The sequence below is a fragment of the Mus caroli genome, chromosome 12 (genome assembly GCF_900094665.2).
Source record: "Mus caroli chromosome 12, CAROLI_EIJ_v1.1, whole genome shotgun sequence".
NCBI lineage: Eukaryota > Metazoa > Chordata > Mammalia > Rodentia > Muridae > Mus > Mus caroli.
In genome coordinates, this window is record NC_034581.1 from 75,583,369 (window position 1) to 75,600,076 (window position 16,708).

Genomic DNA, 16,708 nt, shown 5'->3' on the forward strand with positions numbered 1-16,708 from the left:
TCAGATGCCAATGGCATTTACAGGAGATAGCAGGGAACACCCTTTGTCCCTCTTAGACCAGGATCAGCCAGCGGACCTGGAGGAGGGCTCAGGATCCTGACTCTGCTAGGGTGATGCTAATAATGAAGCTTCCTCTCGATCAGTGGTTCTCAGACTTCCTAATGCTGTGACCCTTTAATACAGTCCCTTGTGTTGTGGTTGTTTGTTGAAAGGTGGCTTGTTTCACGCCGAGCCAGCGCAGTTCCCACGAAAGAGGTTCTTTGTTGAAGGGGGAAAGAAGTGAGGAAGAGAAAAGAGAGAGATGGGGCAGGTCTCTGTCTTTTATCTGGGCCATGATGTAGTTGCCAGGTAATGATGCACACCACCGCGCACAGGTAATGCAGGTGAGACATACACAGTGAATGCCGCCCTGGCAACAGACGAAGGAGGGTCCTTGTCGCCTAGGAATGATGTCATTGTTGAATTCGGAGGCTAACTGTAAAACACTTTTGATGCTAACAGTGGTGTCCCTCAAACATAAAATTATTTTGTTGCTACTTCATATCTGTAATTTTGCTGCTGTTATGAATTGTAGTGTAAATATCGGATATGCAGGCTATCTGAGATGCGACCCTCCAAAGGGGTCCCGACCCACAGGTTGGTGACACTACTGTCAGCTCCCAGGTCTTTGCTCCCTTGTCCTGATGTCTGGCTTACTTCTTCCTGTGGGGTCCAGTGGAGAGGAAGGTCAGGCCAAGCGGTGGGTGACGGTGTGTGCTAGATCTCACTCTACCCTGGGATCTGAACTCTGCACAGGGGTCTCCTTTTCCCTCCACTTAGAGGATCAGTTTAGGTACAGGATCATTTCTTTGCCATAAGCATATAGAGAAAGCAAGTTTGGACCACCTGTAGGAAGGGCCACTTGAAGCCACACCTGCCTAGGAAGCTGGGGTTTGAATGGGGACAGGGTGTGAGAGGGCATTCGTAATATCCTGTGTCGACCTGCAGAGGTTCCTCTTTCAGCTGAACTGAAGAATGGAATGTGCTCCGCAGGGCAGCAGGTGGGACAGCACAAAGGGCCCTTGTCTGAGCTCATGCCCACATGGTGGCTTCTCCCACAAGGCATCTCTCAAGAGTCGGGGCTGGCAGAGCAATGGTGTGGGTCTGGCTCCTGGGAGTGCAAGGGGTATGACTGCAGGGAAGGTAGAGCCTTAGGTCTGTGGGTGTAAGGGATGTGGGTGCAAGGCAGGGATGGGACCTACTTTCTCTCTTCCCCAAACTCTCTTGCCTTCTTGAGCATGCCCCACTGATGGGGCTGGGAAGGATCAATTCTCTCTGCCTAGAGGGAATGAAAAGATGCATTGTGCGACCGCTCAGAGTCTGGTCGCAGGCCAGGAATTAGGCCTTGGAAGGAGAGGAGGAGAAAGGCCGAGTTCAGGGAGCTGGGGGTAGACAGCCAGAGAGATAGCATGAGGGAGGGCAGCCAGGCAACAGCAGGTCACCGCTGCTTGGCTAGGCTGGGGGGGGGGCTAGGTTCACAGGTGTGGGGCCCAAGGGAAGAAGTGGGGGCGGAGGGGGGCACTGTTATCTTCCCCAGATGCTCCTGCTGCAGGAGGGGAGGAGGGTCACAACTTCAGACTATTTACTTAATCCCCAGGAATGTCCTCTCTTCGCTCTGTTCTTTGTGCCCCTTGTGTTTAACGGACTCCTTTATGGGCACATGTGTGGTAATTAACACGCGCAGTGTAAGGCCTGGGCCATGTGTTTGAGTTTCAAATATCCATTGATCTGGGGCAATCCCATCCTGCTGCCCCCTCCTCTCCTCCTCTGGTCCTGGTCCTTGAAGACAGATGGGGGTGGGGTGTGTACATGGCGGGTGGTGCACACCTGCACCCACATGTGTTTTATTGATGCCACGGAGGCGGATCTGAAGAAAGGAAGAGTACCCCGGCAGTCCCTCTAGCTCTGAGGCTCTACTGCTAAAACAGCTGGAGGCCACAGGAGCTGAGAGAAGGACTGATTTGGGGTTTTCACTGATGTAGTCCAAAGGGCAGTGGCTGGGAAGCAGGCTGAGTTTCCAGACTACTGACTGGTCTGGGGCAGCCTGTGTCGAGGTGGGCAGTGAGCTTTCCTTACCTGTTTCTTTTTGGGCTAGGATGTAAAGAACTCTAGGTGAGCTCACAGGGCGACAGAGGGGTGGGGGTAGGGGGGTGGAGCACTGCCTTGCCGTGCAGCCCCCACCCCTACCCCTGCCCCCATGAGGTACCAGGATGACAATTCTCAACTTACCTGAGGAGTCTAGAGAGTGATAAAGAACAGTGTGGATGGAGGGATCCAGAGAGCATGTGCAGAGCGGGGGTTTTTAAGTGTCCCTCTTGATGGCTCAGAGTCACAGAGTCCTGCAGCTGGGCTGATGCTGGGACAGACAGACAGCCAGTGAAAGGCAAGGGTTGTCAGAGGAAGTTTTCTGAAAATTTCTCATTTTCCTAAAAGGGGTCTGAGAGTTTGTTGTTTAAAACAAGTGAGAAAGAAACAGAATCGTGAATATAGTTTCCATAAGGTTTCCTTCTGAAATTTCTGTATTTGTCAAGCCAGTCTCAGAATAGGTCAGAGCTTCCGAGTCCAACTCACCTTTAATGGGTAGAGAGTTCTTTTTAATCCCTCACTGGCTGCTCCACAGAGTGTGCCTTGAGTAAGGAGTGAGTCACAATTATTTCCCCAAGGTCCCTGTCTGTGTCTCTATTTTTAGAGGATCTTGTGGAGTCTGGTCTGCACAAGGATGCCAACCTGGGACCTGTGCCCCTCAGGACGTGGGTCAGAATGTACTGATGGGCGGCTTAGGGCAGGGGTGATGGGCAGCAGGTATTCCATATAAAAGAGATGCACTCTGCAGCCTCCAGACTTGGACTAACAGTTGAGGGCAGGGGTAATGAGCAGACCTGAAGGAGATGTGCTCTAGTGCCCTAAGCCTGGTTGAGATGTACCAGGTTGGCTGTCCAGGGGTAGCCTACACATGAAGCATCACCCTTGAGTCTATGCTTTTGCCCTGGTCTGCGTATTTGAGTCCCTGGTGATATTAGTAACTCTTGGTGTTCCGTGCCTGCTTCTTTTGTTGGGTACATGCTTATTTGGAGCTCTCAAGGCTCCTGTTTGTCATAGCTAGTGAGGCTGTAGTCTTGAGTGAAAATGGTGAGAACCCCAGCCTTGTTTTGTGGGTTCCCATCAGGACTATTAAGTCCTCAGCCTTTTGTGATGGATGTAATCTTCAAGTGGGTGTGAGCCTTTCAGGGACCAACAGTTTCTAGAGTCTTAGAACCCTTCTGCCTGGAAGAGGAGGTGGGTGGCCTCTCCAAACAGTCCTGGTTGGTAGCTGCTCTAGTTAGAGCCTCCGAGGAAAGACTCTGAGAGGGGCTACCTGGAATGAGTGTGGACTTTTGGCAAGTTCTCACACCCTTTGGGTGATCGGCCCCAGAGCCTGTGAAGTCCAGATGAGAGAACTCAGGGCTTACAGGCCAATGGGAATACGCTTGCATACTCATTGTTCCTGAGTTAAGTTCAAAGTGGAGAACACCACCTTAGAGACAGCTCGGAATGGGGTGATATCCCTGGATGTGTCTCAGGGCCATTTCTATTCCTTAGCTCTGAGGGCCACGCGGCACCTGCATGAAGGTGGATGGCTTGTCATTCCCAGGTCTCTCTGCCCTGATTCTGTACCTGCAGGAAGATAGATAATGAGATTTCGGACCATTTATTGTCAGATTTATGTGCAAAGGCAACACATCAGACTAGCAAAAACACGTCTTAAAAGGGGAATAGTGGCTGGGGTGATTTTTATCTTTTTTTTAAGACACAAAGCTATGACAGTTAAGACAGTGAGGTGTTGGAGGAAGGACAGAAAAACCTAAGTCAATGGAGAAGAGAGAAAGCAGAAACACTCACACCAGAATAGAAGTCTGATAGCAAGACAAATGCAATTCAGTATAGGAAGGACAGCTGCCGTTCCCCAGCCAAGGGTTCTGTAGCAACTGGCATGCACAGATCAAACACAGTAGAACAACAGGAGCTGGAGAATGGTCCAGCAGTTACATGTGCCCGCTGCTCTTCCTGAGGACCTGAGTCCAGGTTCCAGCATTCACACCAGGCCCCTCCTAACACCCACAGCTCCAATTCCAATTCCAGCAGATCAAACACTGTCTTCTGACTTCTGTGGACTCCTGTGGGATGCAGACACACTCACTTATGCCGAATTAAAACAAATACTAAACAAACAAAAATGACAGAAAATTCTTAAATCCTCAACCTCAATGTCATGCTTTATGAAAAATAACCCGTGCCGCATCATAGTCCACACCGTAGAATGCAAAGCCATTACAACTTTTAAAAGAGTCCGTGAGAACATTTTTACCACTCAAGACATGAGGGAATATTTACGAAACATCTGCCGGATACAGGACTTGTGTCTAGAACATACACTTAGCTCCATAGACTCAACAGTTAGAAAAAGTTTAAATTAACAAGTGGGCAGGCTACATACATAGACACTTCACCAAAACCGATCTACAGAGAGCAAAGAGCTCATGGAAGATATTTGACGTCATAGGGAATGCAAATGAAGACCATGGTGAGCTGTCTCGATTAGAAGGGTTAAAAATAGTCTCCATACTAAATGTTGGTGAGGTGGCAGAGAAACCGCATCCCTCATACACTACTGGTGAGGATTTAAATAGCCCAGCCATGATGGGAAGAGGGAAATCCCCTCCTCCTCTGCTTCCTCTCCCATCTCCCCAGCTCTCCCCTCCCCCCACTTCTTTCATTCCTTTGACAGCCTGTGTCACTCTGGCTGGATCTTAAACTCATGGCTCTATGGCTTTAGTCTCCTAAGTGCTGGCGTTAGAGGGGTGAGCCACCATACCTGACTGCAAGTTTCTGTTAAAAAATCGAAGCATAAAGTTAATTTGAATTTACCAATTATATTCCAGACCGTTATTTTTAAGGAAATGAAGCCAGCCACACAAATCACCCATAAGTAATATATAGCAGCTTTATCTATAATGTCAAAATAGGGACAACCCAAGTGCCCTTCAGCAATTGCAATGAGCTGGGTCACGCCTGTACCGCAGATGATACTCAGCAGTATATGCTGGAACTTGGGAAGGTCTCAAGGGCATTGTGCAAACTACACACACACACACACACACACACACACACACACACCATATTCCAAAAAATTAGATGCTATACAATCCCAATCATACAATATCCTAGAAATGACAAGATTATAAAGGTAGAGAACAAACAAGGAGTTGCCAGGTGATGATAGGGTAGAGGAGAGGGAAAGTGTAACCATGAAGAGGAGACCCATGGCAGCCTCTGTGGAGATGGGATAGCTGTGTATGACAATGATGTGACATGAATCTGTACATAGGTATAATAATTCAGAGTTGTACACACATAAACAGGTGTGTGTGTGTGTGTGTGTGTGAAATTGCTGGGGTCTGGGTAAGATAGATGGTGCCCATATCAGCTTCTTGATTTTGACTTTGTTCTATCCTTTTGAGCATATATAATTACAGTCATTTGTCAGTATCCATGGTGGTGTGTGGAGATTCTAGACCTCCCCTACGTATTCCAGGCTGGCTTTGAACTTCTGACCTTCCTGCCTCTCACTCCCTAGTTCTAGGATTATGGGTGTATACAGACAGAGTTGGCTTATACCTTGCTTGGGATCAGTCTCAAGCTTGTGACTCAAGGCAAGCACTCTACCAGTTGCTGTCCCTTGTCCGTGGTTAAGTCCCCTATGCAAAGTGGAATGTGACATTGTATTTGTGTAAACCTAAGCACATCTCTTCACAATGAAACATTTTAAAGAAGTCAGATGAGTTCTGTGTGAATCCAGTCTCCAACTGATTTATGGGCTACAGGTGCCTCCTGCTCTATCTTCCTTTCCCTCCTCCTCTTTCTCTCCCTTCTCTTTTTCTCTTCAACTTCTCTTCTTTTTGTCTGCCCCTCATCTTCATTCCTAGCTAGCCCTGGGTTGTTCCTCTTATTCAGAAGAATGCATGACTTGAGGACAAGGGGAAGGTGCTTGCAAAACCCAGCTTTCTGTTTGTTCTTCTGACAAAGAGGAAGTGTGCAGGTGGGTAGAAACAGCGTGGACCTCTTGCTTAGGAGCGAGCTTCAGGTATTTTCACTGGTCAGCACAGGGACAACTTTCAGCCCACTTAAGAACCTCCTTCCCCAGGAGCCATGCCTCTCAGGAGATGCTGGGGTTAGCAAGCATTCCACCCTCCTGCAGTGACCCAGGGTAGCTCCTTAAGAGACGTTTGCAAACAGGATGGTCAAAGAAGTTACCCGGACTTCCATACTCCAGCCTGAATCGCGTAAATCTGGTCCCTTCAAATGCAAGAACTTTGTAGTTCTATCAGGCATCACTTTATTCCTAGAAAAGATGGACGGGCACTGGTGTCATCAAGGAATATAAGGGAGGGTTACAGTAGTGATGTGGTTTGAGATGAATTCAGGAATCAGGGAGCTTGGGCTTGCTGAGGAATCTTCTCAAACTCAGGTTGGGGGTGGGGACCATGGGCTATTTATTTATTTATTTATTTATTTATTTATTTATTTATTTATTTTCTTATTGCTCACACTCCACCTCAGAAAACCCCAAGAGATGCTGTTAATACAGATTCCTCCTCTGGCCCCTTTGACACACTTGCTTTTGAAGAACCTGAAGAGAAAGCTCTTTGTATGTGGTCAGAATAAACTCATTGTACACCCAGACAATTAACTCCTCAATGGACTTGCCAGCCCCTTCAAAGGGCCAGCCTGCTTCCCTGGATCTCTTGGGCTCTATTCAGCCCCTTAAGCACACCAATGTTTTGGGGGTTTTGTTTTGTTTTGTTTGTTATTCTGAAAAGTCTTTCCTTGAGAATAGTCAGAGCGGATCAACATTGTCTTCCGCCCAGCATTTATCTCCCCTCGCCAGCGAATGTCAATCAGAAATCAAAAAGCCAAACAGAGGAGGCTTTGAACAGTGTCATGGGGTCGAAGTGACTTCCAGCTGTCTGTGCGTGGACCAGGCCTTCTCTGTGCTGACACACACACACACACACACACACACACACACACACACACACACACTGTCTTTATAGGCTCCCAGAGCCCATGCAGGGGCTGCACCTGCAAGGACAAGGCATGGCTGGGGGCTGGGCAACCTTGGAAAGCCAAACATCAGGGCCTGGGTAGTTTCCAAAGCTGCTCACTGCCTCTGAGGCCTGACTTGCACTGAGACTCATGCCTTTCATCTGCCTGATGGCTTCCCACTCCCTGGCCGATGGTGCAGCTAGTGAAGGAAAGCCACCGGCCAGAAACCAAGCATCGCAAACTACAATAATGGAATTGTGATTGCTGATCTTAGCATCATGCTTGAGAAATTCTCTCATTTGCCTTATTTATTTTTTATTTTCAAATGTGTATTTTTTTTCTCCTTTGCATAAGAAATTTATAATCTTTGAAACCTTCCTTCCTACACTGTTCTTTTCCTCATAGTCGGGAAGAGTGTTTGGGTGTTAAGGAGAAATAAAATCTTAGTATTTGAAGTCCAAAAGTAAATCACCCAGACTAAGCCCCAGGCAAGAAATTATCACACACACACACACACACACACACACACACACACACACACACAAGTAAAATGAGACTCGGATATATTTTTCTTTAAAATGTATGGACAAGTTCTCAGGGGGAGTTGGTTTGTTTGTTTAGGAGAGGAACTTGTTGTGTAGCCCTGACTGGTTTGAAACTCACTAAGTAGCACAGGCTAGTCTTGAACTTGTAGAACTCCTTCTGCCTTGCCCTACAAATGCTGGGATCACAGGCAAGTAGCACCATGGTCATCCTTCGTGTGTAAATTTGTCTTTCCTAATGATGAGTGGTCTTGACTATGATTAGTGTGTTTTTACTTCTATGTCGTGTGTGTGTGTGTGTGTGTGTGTGTGTGTGTGTAAAACACTTATTAAAATAGTTTGGGTTGTGATCTTATCGAATTATATGGTTTATCCAATTTTAAAATGTTGATAGCAACTTAATTTCATAAATTCAGTCTTCAAAGTAAGTAATTGGAATAAGACGTGAGGACTCCTGGTGAAAATGGCTTCTTTAAGAGTATGTTAGACTTACCCACACCATGGGGTGCCCGTGTCCTGGAGCTTACTATGCAGGCATCTTGTTTGCAGAGGATAATGCTACACAGAGAAATAAAGTGAAGAGTTTAGTTTAGGCAATGTATGGATATAAACAAGGGCTAGTATGAGGTCCCACTAGGAATCAGGAAGCAAACAGTACATGCAGAATCCAGGCAGTGTGTGGCCTGGTGCTTCTCCAAGGTTTGCCAGGAAGCAGAACTGCTGTGGACCTTGGACCCAAGCCTTGGACTTATGTTCATTTAAAAAAAAGTTCTTATTTGGTGGGTCCGGAGCCAGGTGCCCAGGTGCCCGGAGATGCTGGTTAGAGGGCCCGTTGGATTTGGCATGGCTTCCTGGCTTTGGGGTGCGCTGGATTTCACAGGTGGCTCCTGGCAGCAGGGTACCTTGACTTTTCTCACTTCATAAAGCTTTCCATCTATAGCCTCCCTGTACAGAGCAGCTGTATCTCTTCACCCTCAGTGACCCTACCCAGCAAGAAGACTCAGTCCCCTGCCTCAGCTTCATGCTCTGTGGGCTTCCGTAACCGTGTCTGAGCAATCCATGGGACTCCCAACCGCCAGAAGTGCAAATCTTCCCCAGAAAGACCTCCGTGCTCTCCACAGACCTTCGGTGCTGATGGACAGACCAGGTGGCCAGCCCGGGCTTTCATCTGGACACCAGGAGAAATAGGCAGACTATTTTTAGTTATCTCGCTCCAGAGAGAGAGGTAGCCCTTATATAGACATTTAAATGTCTACATCAAATATGAAATATTACCTGAGCTGTTGGCTTTGGACTCTCCCTGTTGACCTCCTGCTTCTCCTTTGTTAGCTCTCAAGGTTCCTAGTGTGAAGCCACCCCATGAGGATGTGGCTGAGAACACTGCAGCTGGACTATTCATTCACACTAACTTCTGCATTTGGCAGAAGTGACCAGACCAAATATACATTGCACTAGGTACCAGGAGACTCCTTTCAGGGGTTTGTTGAGTTCAGTGGAAAGAGGTGTTATTAGAATCGGGAAAGTGCTACTGTTTTAAAATATGACATTGTGTGGGTGTTTGGTGTTTATTCTCCCTCAATGACTTCCAAATCAAGCTCACATGGTTTGACATCAAAAGATGCCCATTAGGAATCCAGCCTGGGGCAAATAAGATATTCAGCACACTGTGTGCAGTAAGCATCTTTTCCACTGTCTCATTTCTTGGGACGATTGTCGGATAGTTTCGGGATAGCTCTGGCCCCAGTGAGAATTGGGTCTTGGTGTTAGCACATGGCAGTGACACAGGGTCAGGTGTCACAGCACTGTCAGCCTGGTGGACTCAGTATCTGGGGAGGATGTGTGTCTCTTGAGTGTTGACACCAGCAAGAGATCAGAGCTGTTTTCTCTCCCTTCTCTAATAAGATGCAGGGGGAAACTCTGAAGGTACCAGAGCCCCGGAAGGTGGGGACCTGTAACTACTAATGGTCTGATTGGTGTCTCACAGATGATTTGAGAGCTAGCCTTCCTTCTCTATAAGTCGTTAATGCTCAGGGAATACAGTGGTCCCTTCCCAGTGATCTCTGGGGGGACTTGGGAGGAGCCCAGTGGTGTATAATCATCAATGGCTGAGACAATAGCCCTCGACCTTTCTCCTCCCATTGGGGGAGAAAACAAAGAAAAATCTCTAAACTATTTTCAAGATGGACAAAGATAACTCCCTTCTCCTTTACTAAGGGTGGTGGTAGTGGAATGGCTTCTTGGGGATTGAGAAAAACGAACTCTTTTCACGTAGATAGTACAAATGGGTGTACACAGTACAGGAATGTTTATTTTCATCTACCTACTAAAATTTTCTTAGGTGGTGACTGGAGAAAATTGTCTAAAAATACTCTTTAAATGCGCAACAATGAAAACGGTTGGAAAATGCTCCTCTAAGCTGAGGATCCTGAGCCTTGATAAAAGCAGAGTCCGGGCAGGTAGATAAACAAACTCTGTTCTAACTCCTGATGCATGGAGGCTCTTGCTCTGCAGAAAGAGCTGCCAAGGGTCCCGAGTGATAAGCCCTGAGACTTGGCTACCTGGGGCACCCTGCTCTCATCAGCTGTGAGACAAGTATCAAAGCCAGGCCTCAGTGATCTCAGCAACTTCCCAGGTTGTTTCCCATCATGCTTATCAGCCTGCTGCTGGGAATTCCTGCTGCTTTTTCCGCACTGTAAATGCTCCAGCGGGCTGGAGAGAGAGATGCTTCTCATCTCCTCTAGTTAAGGCAAGGATAGAAAGAGAACTAGGAGTCTGAAAGGGACTAAGCTAACCAGGGCCATTAGGAAAGTTTCTAAACTGCTTGCCTTGTACTGGAGGACGAGGAGGGAAGAAAAGACATCAAGCTTTCATGCCACGGGGCTGCCAGCATCAACCCAACCTTCAGAGCCACTGTGGGAGTGGCCTCCTACCCTAGTCTACTGTTGGGGGGATGTGCTGGGAGAGTCCTAGAGCATTCTCAGGTTTATGAGAAAGGAGCCTTCATTGCCATGAGACCTAGCTCCTTGTGAGTCCCTGGGATACGCTCACACCTGGATTTGCTTTGTTGTCTTCTCTGTCTGGTTCTGCTTCCCTTTTCTTCTTTCTCTTCTTCTTCTTCCTTTTCCTTTGGCCTTGTACAAACCCCAACCATTCAATAGTTCTGAGAGTAGATAGTATTTACCTCAATAATGGTAGTCTCCTTTCGTTTCTTTTTAACCCTCAATTCAGATGATGGCTCTAAACCCACGCCCACGATGGAGACCCAACCTGTGTTCGATGGAGAAGGTAAGCCCGCCATATTAGTTCCTAATCTTATTCCCTCCACCCATGTTCAGAATTGGGCAAGATATTAGCTTTACATGTTTGAGTAAGCTTCATTTTTTTTAAATTTCAGAATTGTGCAAGGTATTATTAGCTTTGCATGTTTAAGTTCCATTATTATTATTATTAATATTTTAGTTTTTAATTTCAAATTTTCCCAGTGCAAACTGGGTTGTCCTAACCTTTAAAAAACGTGATGCTTCCAAGTAATTGGTACACACTCTCTGCTTCTGGACTGGCCCTCTGCTCTTCTCAGGCTTCCTGCCTGTAGCCAATGTCCAACAAAAACATGGTTTAGACAGACCCTCCCAGCTGCCAAGAACAGGGAGTCATGGTGGGAAAGGCAGTGAGACTGGGGACGCTTCCTCAGCATGTGACTCAGCACTTAGGACTGCACTCTGTGCCTAGAGTGGTACTGGGTTTCTGTGGGATGAGAAGGAGGTATATGAATGTCTGCGCTCTCATGGCAACCATGAGAGTGCTCCATGAACTGAGTCCTGTGGTCCTGGTCTTCACTGTGATAGACATTTACAGAAGAAAGAGTTGCCACCGTTCTGGGAAGAGTAGTAAAGATGTGGGTCACGAGCTGGAGCTTTTGAGGAGAAGGAAGGAATCAGGGTATTCCAGGCAGTGAGGACCGGCCAGGAGCAAGGAGGGGAAAGGTGTGGGTTTGTGCTACCATTAGAGAAATAGGAGAAAGGGGTTGGTGAGTGGGGTTGGCTGGGCTAGAGCATTGGGATCTGGGGCAGTTGATTTGGGACATTTGGGAGAAACATTCTAGGTAAGTAGCTGGTGACCAAATCAAAATTAGGAGTCGCAGGAGGAAGGAGAGTGGATTGGAGGAGCTGGGGCAAAGAAGCCCGGCCTCTGCTCAAGGTGAATATACTTGGGATTCTATTCTATTCTATATATAAAGTGGGGACTTTACCGAGTGCTCCAGATCCCTGTGAACACAGAGAGTAAGGTTTCCAGAAAGCCTGATAATGAAGGTCAGCGTCCAGAATACATCATATAGCAGGATTTTACCATTTCTCTGCTGAGTGTACCTGGATTATTGGACAGAGGAACAGAGAAATTAAACAAAGCCATGGCCCCATGGCTAGGGAATGCACTAGGAGCAGCTCAGTGAGAATGGAAAGGGGAGTCTCTATAATCCACAAACACCCTCCTTCATCATTAGAAAGTGTGGCTCCTAGTTTAGGTACAGGATAGAGATGATGTCATTTGGGGAGACCATCCTGGTGCTGTCATCTGGTTGCTGTATAGTATATTCGGATGACCCCACAGGATTTCCACACCTTGGCCTGCTGAGAGCCTACAGCTACCCTGGGGTGGCCTAGATGAAGATGCTTTGTGTGTGCCCCACCTGACTGTGACAAGGGGTCACAATCTGTGCACAACTCAGTCCCTTCTTCCCCACATGGAGCAGAGGCTCTGCAGGCTGAATCAGCTGTGGTTCAGCTGTTTCCTCTAAAATAGTCTCTGTGGTGTGTTTGGCATTCCTTTGTTGATTTATCCCCTTTAAATCGTCTCCCAGGGAAGCAGCTGAGAGAGACTTGGCTTGGCCCATGTTCCTCACCTCCTGGGATAATATTTGTATTCCTTGATGGAGTGGCTTGGTGCCTCTGGATTCTGACCACTCTGGGTTCCAGCACAGGATGCCCTGGTTGTCCCTTAAAAGCCGATGGGCAGAAGCACTTCCGTCGCAAGGAAGAGAGAGCGTGTTGGCACTGGGATGGGGTCGATATGCCAAGAGGAAGATAGCTGAAGCTTTAATGCCCAGGCTTCTAAAAAGCTTATTACGAATCTGGGTTGTACTCTATGTTGTCTACTCTTTGCCCACATATTTACACACATTCTCTTTCTCTCTTGTTTTTTCTAGAAATCACAGCGCCCACCTTATGGATTAAGCACTTGGTAATCAAAGACTCCAAGTTGAATAACACCAACGTAAGAAATTCAGGTAAATAACCTTCCTTGAATTGTATATGAATTCAACCCTCTGTCCCCCGGTGTCCATAGCTGCTCTATGACTTCTTATCATGTGAACTTGTTTTCTTCTCTGTTTCCTTTTGTTCTCTCCCATCTGCCTTTCCTTCGTCGTCGTCGTCGTCCTCCTCCTCCTCTTCCTCCTCCTCTCACACCACCCTCACCCCTCCACTTCTTCCTCTTCTGTTTTCTCTCCAATTCCTTTTCAGAGACAGAGTCTCATTATGTAGCCCAAGCCAGTCTCAAACCAGTGCCCTTTCCATTCTAACCTTCCAAGTGTTGGGGTTGTGCCATTCTGTCAAGTTTTACATGAGCCATTTAATTTGTATTATCTTCATTTTCTACAGCTATAACATAAGGGGGTCAGATGAATTAGTTAGCCCCCTTTTTGTTTCTTTTGCTATAGCTAGAATCAACTTCTATGAGCAGTTGATCTGTTTGGATGACAACATTTGTTAATATGTTTTAATATCTGGCTTGCCTTATCTGAATGCCATGCAGCGGAATTTGAAAGAAGCAGACTGGGCATATAGAAGCTGGACTTCAAGCCCAACAGACTTAGTTCTTCTGTTTTGAGATTTTTAAAGCTGCTTGTTGCTGTGCCCCTTCTGAGCTGATCTTTTGGGAATTGTGATGGTACAAAGGTGATCCATTTTGAATAGTCTCATTTGAAGGATTTACCTGAAACCGTATTTGACGCCAACAAAGATCAAGCTCAACCAAGTTCACTGGCCATCAATAAAGACTCAATATTCACCAGCAGGAAAGACCATAGCAAACCAGAACTGTGTTGCTGGCAGGGAGACTCGTACTTTCCCTTAAGATGCCATTATGAGAAATATCATTTAGCATAATTTATGTTGTAGGCTGAGTTTAATGGAGCCCCACATTTCCCTTATTGGTGGCAAGGGCTATGAACAAAGGATTCCCACCATTAAACGGACAGGCAGAGTTTCGTGTGATCACTGATCAGTGAATGAGTGTGCTATCACTGGCACCACTGTTTTACTTGGGTGCCAGCTCGGCATTAGAGGTGGTAGTACGGAGGCTGCAGTCCAGCGAGTGAGACAGAGGTGAATTTGTAACACAATGGTGGGCTTTCTGTAAGGCTTGGGCTGGTCAGTATTTCTCCATGTGACTGACTTACTACTGGCTATGAGATGGAAGTGTGGGATGGGGACTTAAAGGAGGGTGTGTGAACTCTCTTGGGCTAGAGTGTAACAGAACGGTACAACGTTCTGTAAAGCACAGGCTTTGACATTGGCAAAGTCTCTGGGGCGTGTCCTGATTCTGACACACGCTGAGTGACTCTAGTCAGATAAAAGTCACCTTAACTGTAGAGTGGGATCAGGGTCTGTCCCTCCAAAGGTTCACTAAGTTAATGTGTTTTTCCCCACTGATGCCTGGCTAAATGAGGAATGGTATGTGTAGTCATGGATTATTATTATTGACATTGTTGGTAACTGTAAAACGATGGCGTTTTGGTTCTGGGTGCTATGCATGCTGTGACCCCGTGCATGCTCTGCAGGTGTTCTACCACTGGTCGACATCTGCAGCCCTTGATTTTTGAGATAAGGTCATGACGTACAGCCTGGTGTAGCCAGAAACTCAAAGTCCTTTCACCTCAACTTCTCGAGTGCTAAAATTGCAGATGCATGCCACCACACTTTAACCAATGACAGTGTTTATTGTGCCTAAGCTAGAGGAAGCTAGTGGCACCTGTCTTTCTGAGCTGTAATAAAGCGATGGCGTCAAGCACTGATTGCCACCTCTATTGGTTTATGTAGCTTTCTATTGTATGAGGATAGGGTCATGTTAAGGAATGGTTTCTAGGCAAGCACAACCACCATCTTGTTGTTGTGGTGATCCAGCCACCTTTATTCTTCATAGCTCTTGACTCTATAAGGTTAGCATATAGGACAGGATAGTTGCAGGATCTAACTGTTCTTTAAAAGAAATAGATTAAAGAAAATTATTAGTCTTTGATGTTTTAGTATTTGCTTAGCAGACTAGAATATTCTCTGTCATTATCACCTGGCTGTACTGACTGATACCTGTCAATCTTATTGATGGAATCAGGTATAAAAGACACGGTTCTACAAGAGGGTATAGCTGATAACAAGTGGCCAGACCACTTGACTGTTTTTGCAAATAAGATTTTATTAGGACACAGTGACACTGGTTTATTTCTGTGTTTATGGCCATTTGCATTCACAAGACTAAGCTTGGATAGCTGTCATGAAGCTTGTGTGGCTTGTAAAACTTAAAATACTCACTTTATGATTTTTTGCAAAGGAAGTTTTCTGTGCCCTGGTGTACACAACTGAATATGGCGGGAGTGGGAGGGACATGGATGGGAATCGGCTCACCCAAGGTTTTTGACTCCTTCATAAACCAAGCAGAAGTAGGAGCTGTGGCCCCTGAGATGCTTTGTGATGTTCCAGGTAAGCCTGCACCATCACAGAGACTCCTGGGGCCGCTCACGAGACTTCATCCTCTCACCATTCCCAAGTCTTAGCATCCCGTTCTGGTTCATGCTCTCGAAGCTGGTTGTCAAGGAAGCATCGAGAGGTCTGGATTTTCGGGCAGTGGGGCAGGGAATCTTTTATACACAAACCACATGCTGGTCAAAGCATGGGCTTTGGAATCAGACAGACACGTAGACCTGGTTTCCAAGACTGGTTCTCCATGCCTGGGGCAGCCAGTCAAATTCTCTTGAGTCTTCCTTTCCTTGTATGTAAAACGAGTAGCTTCAAGCAAAGCAAATCTCCCTTGGTGGAATGCCTTTTTTGCATTGTGCTAGCCTATTCTCACACATTGGCACATTCAGTTAATGATGAGTTAGACATCCTTTGATGAGAATGGGAGTCTGGTCAGTCGGCTTTTAGTGAGGGCTGGAAGGAGCATTAGTTAAACACCCGTTAGACTTTAATGGAAGACTCTAGGCTCAGGAGGTTGGAGTCAGACTCTGTGGAGTTCGCCTGGATGAGAGCTCATCTTCTCAGTCTTCTCTCAGAAAGAGAAAAAAAAAGCAATTCCAATTTCTTTTACACCCCAAACATCCTTTTTTCACACTCAGACCCTGTGACGCCAGGTTTGTTTTCTGGCCTGGGGACTGTTGATGTTGGAAAGGTTCCACTGGGCGCCTGAAGTTGTGCAATAACATGACACACGCTCGCCCGCAGACGTTGTATCCAGTCTTCTCCCCGGCTGGAAGGTCTGGCCCTTTCTGGAAAGCTTTACCATGTGTTCATAAGGCTGCTGTGGCCTTTTGAGTCCTTGGCAAGTTCAGCATATGTAGGTTTGTCTTTCTGGTCCTCTCCTTTATGACCACCTCCCTCATATGTCTCTTTTACAAGCATCCATGCTCCAGGAGAACTTTCTGTATCTGGGAAGATGATGTTCCTGGTCATCTTGAGAGCAGCATGTCCTAGAAGAGTGTGGGACAGAGCCTCTGCTGCCTTTTCAAGGAAATAGGAACTCCTGCTGAATTTCTTTCTTCCTTTTCTTAAATCCAGAGTTAGGTATCATGACATTTCTTAAAATACCTCGTATTTAAAATGTGTTTAAACCATCTATATTTAGATAAGAAGGTAAAGAGCTAAGATAACAAGAATTAAACTCCATAGAACCCTTCATTTTAACCCCCTGGTTCTAAGCTGACTATAAGAAGATACTTGTTAAGTTTTTTTAAAATCTCTTTATGATTTGTGTCTTTTTGTTTGTATTTGGAA

At 46.5% G+C, this 16,708-nt stretch overlaps 1 protein-coding gene across 2 annotated transcripts in view; it reads left to right on the top strand.

The window, feature by feature from the left end:
* Smoc1 (SPARC related modular calcium binding 1) overlaps positions 1–16,708 on the top strand; it is a 157,257-nt gene that overhangs the window by 114,161 nt on the left and 26,388 nt on the right. The window contains exons 6-7 of one of the 2 annotated variants that reach the window (XM_021179100.2): positions 10,860–10,949; positions 12,868–12,948. In XM_021179100.2, the coding sequence (XP_021034759.1) occupies positions 10,860–10,949; positions 12,868–12,948 (171 nt within the window). The remainder of the gene's footprint in view (positions 1–10,859; positions 10,950–12,867; positions 12,949–16,708) is intronic. The other variant, XM_021179101.1, reaches the window with a different exon arrangement.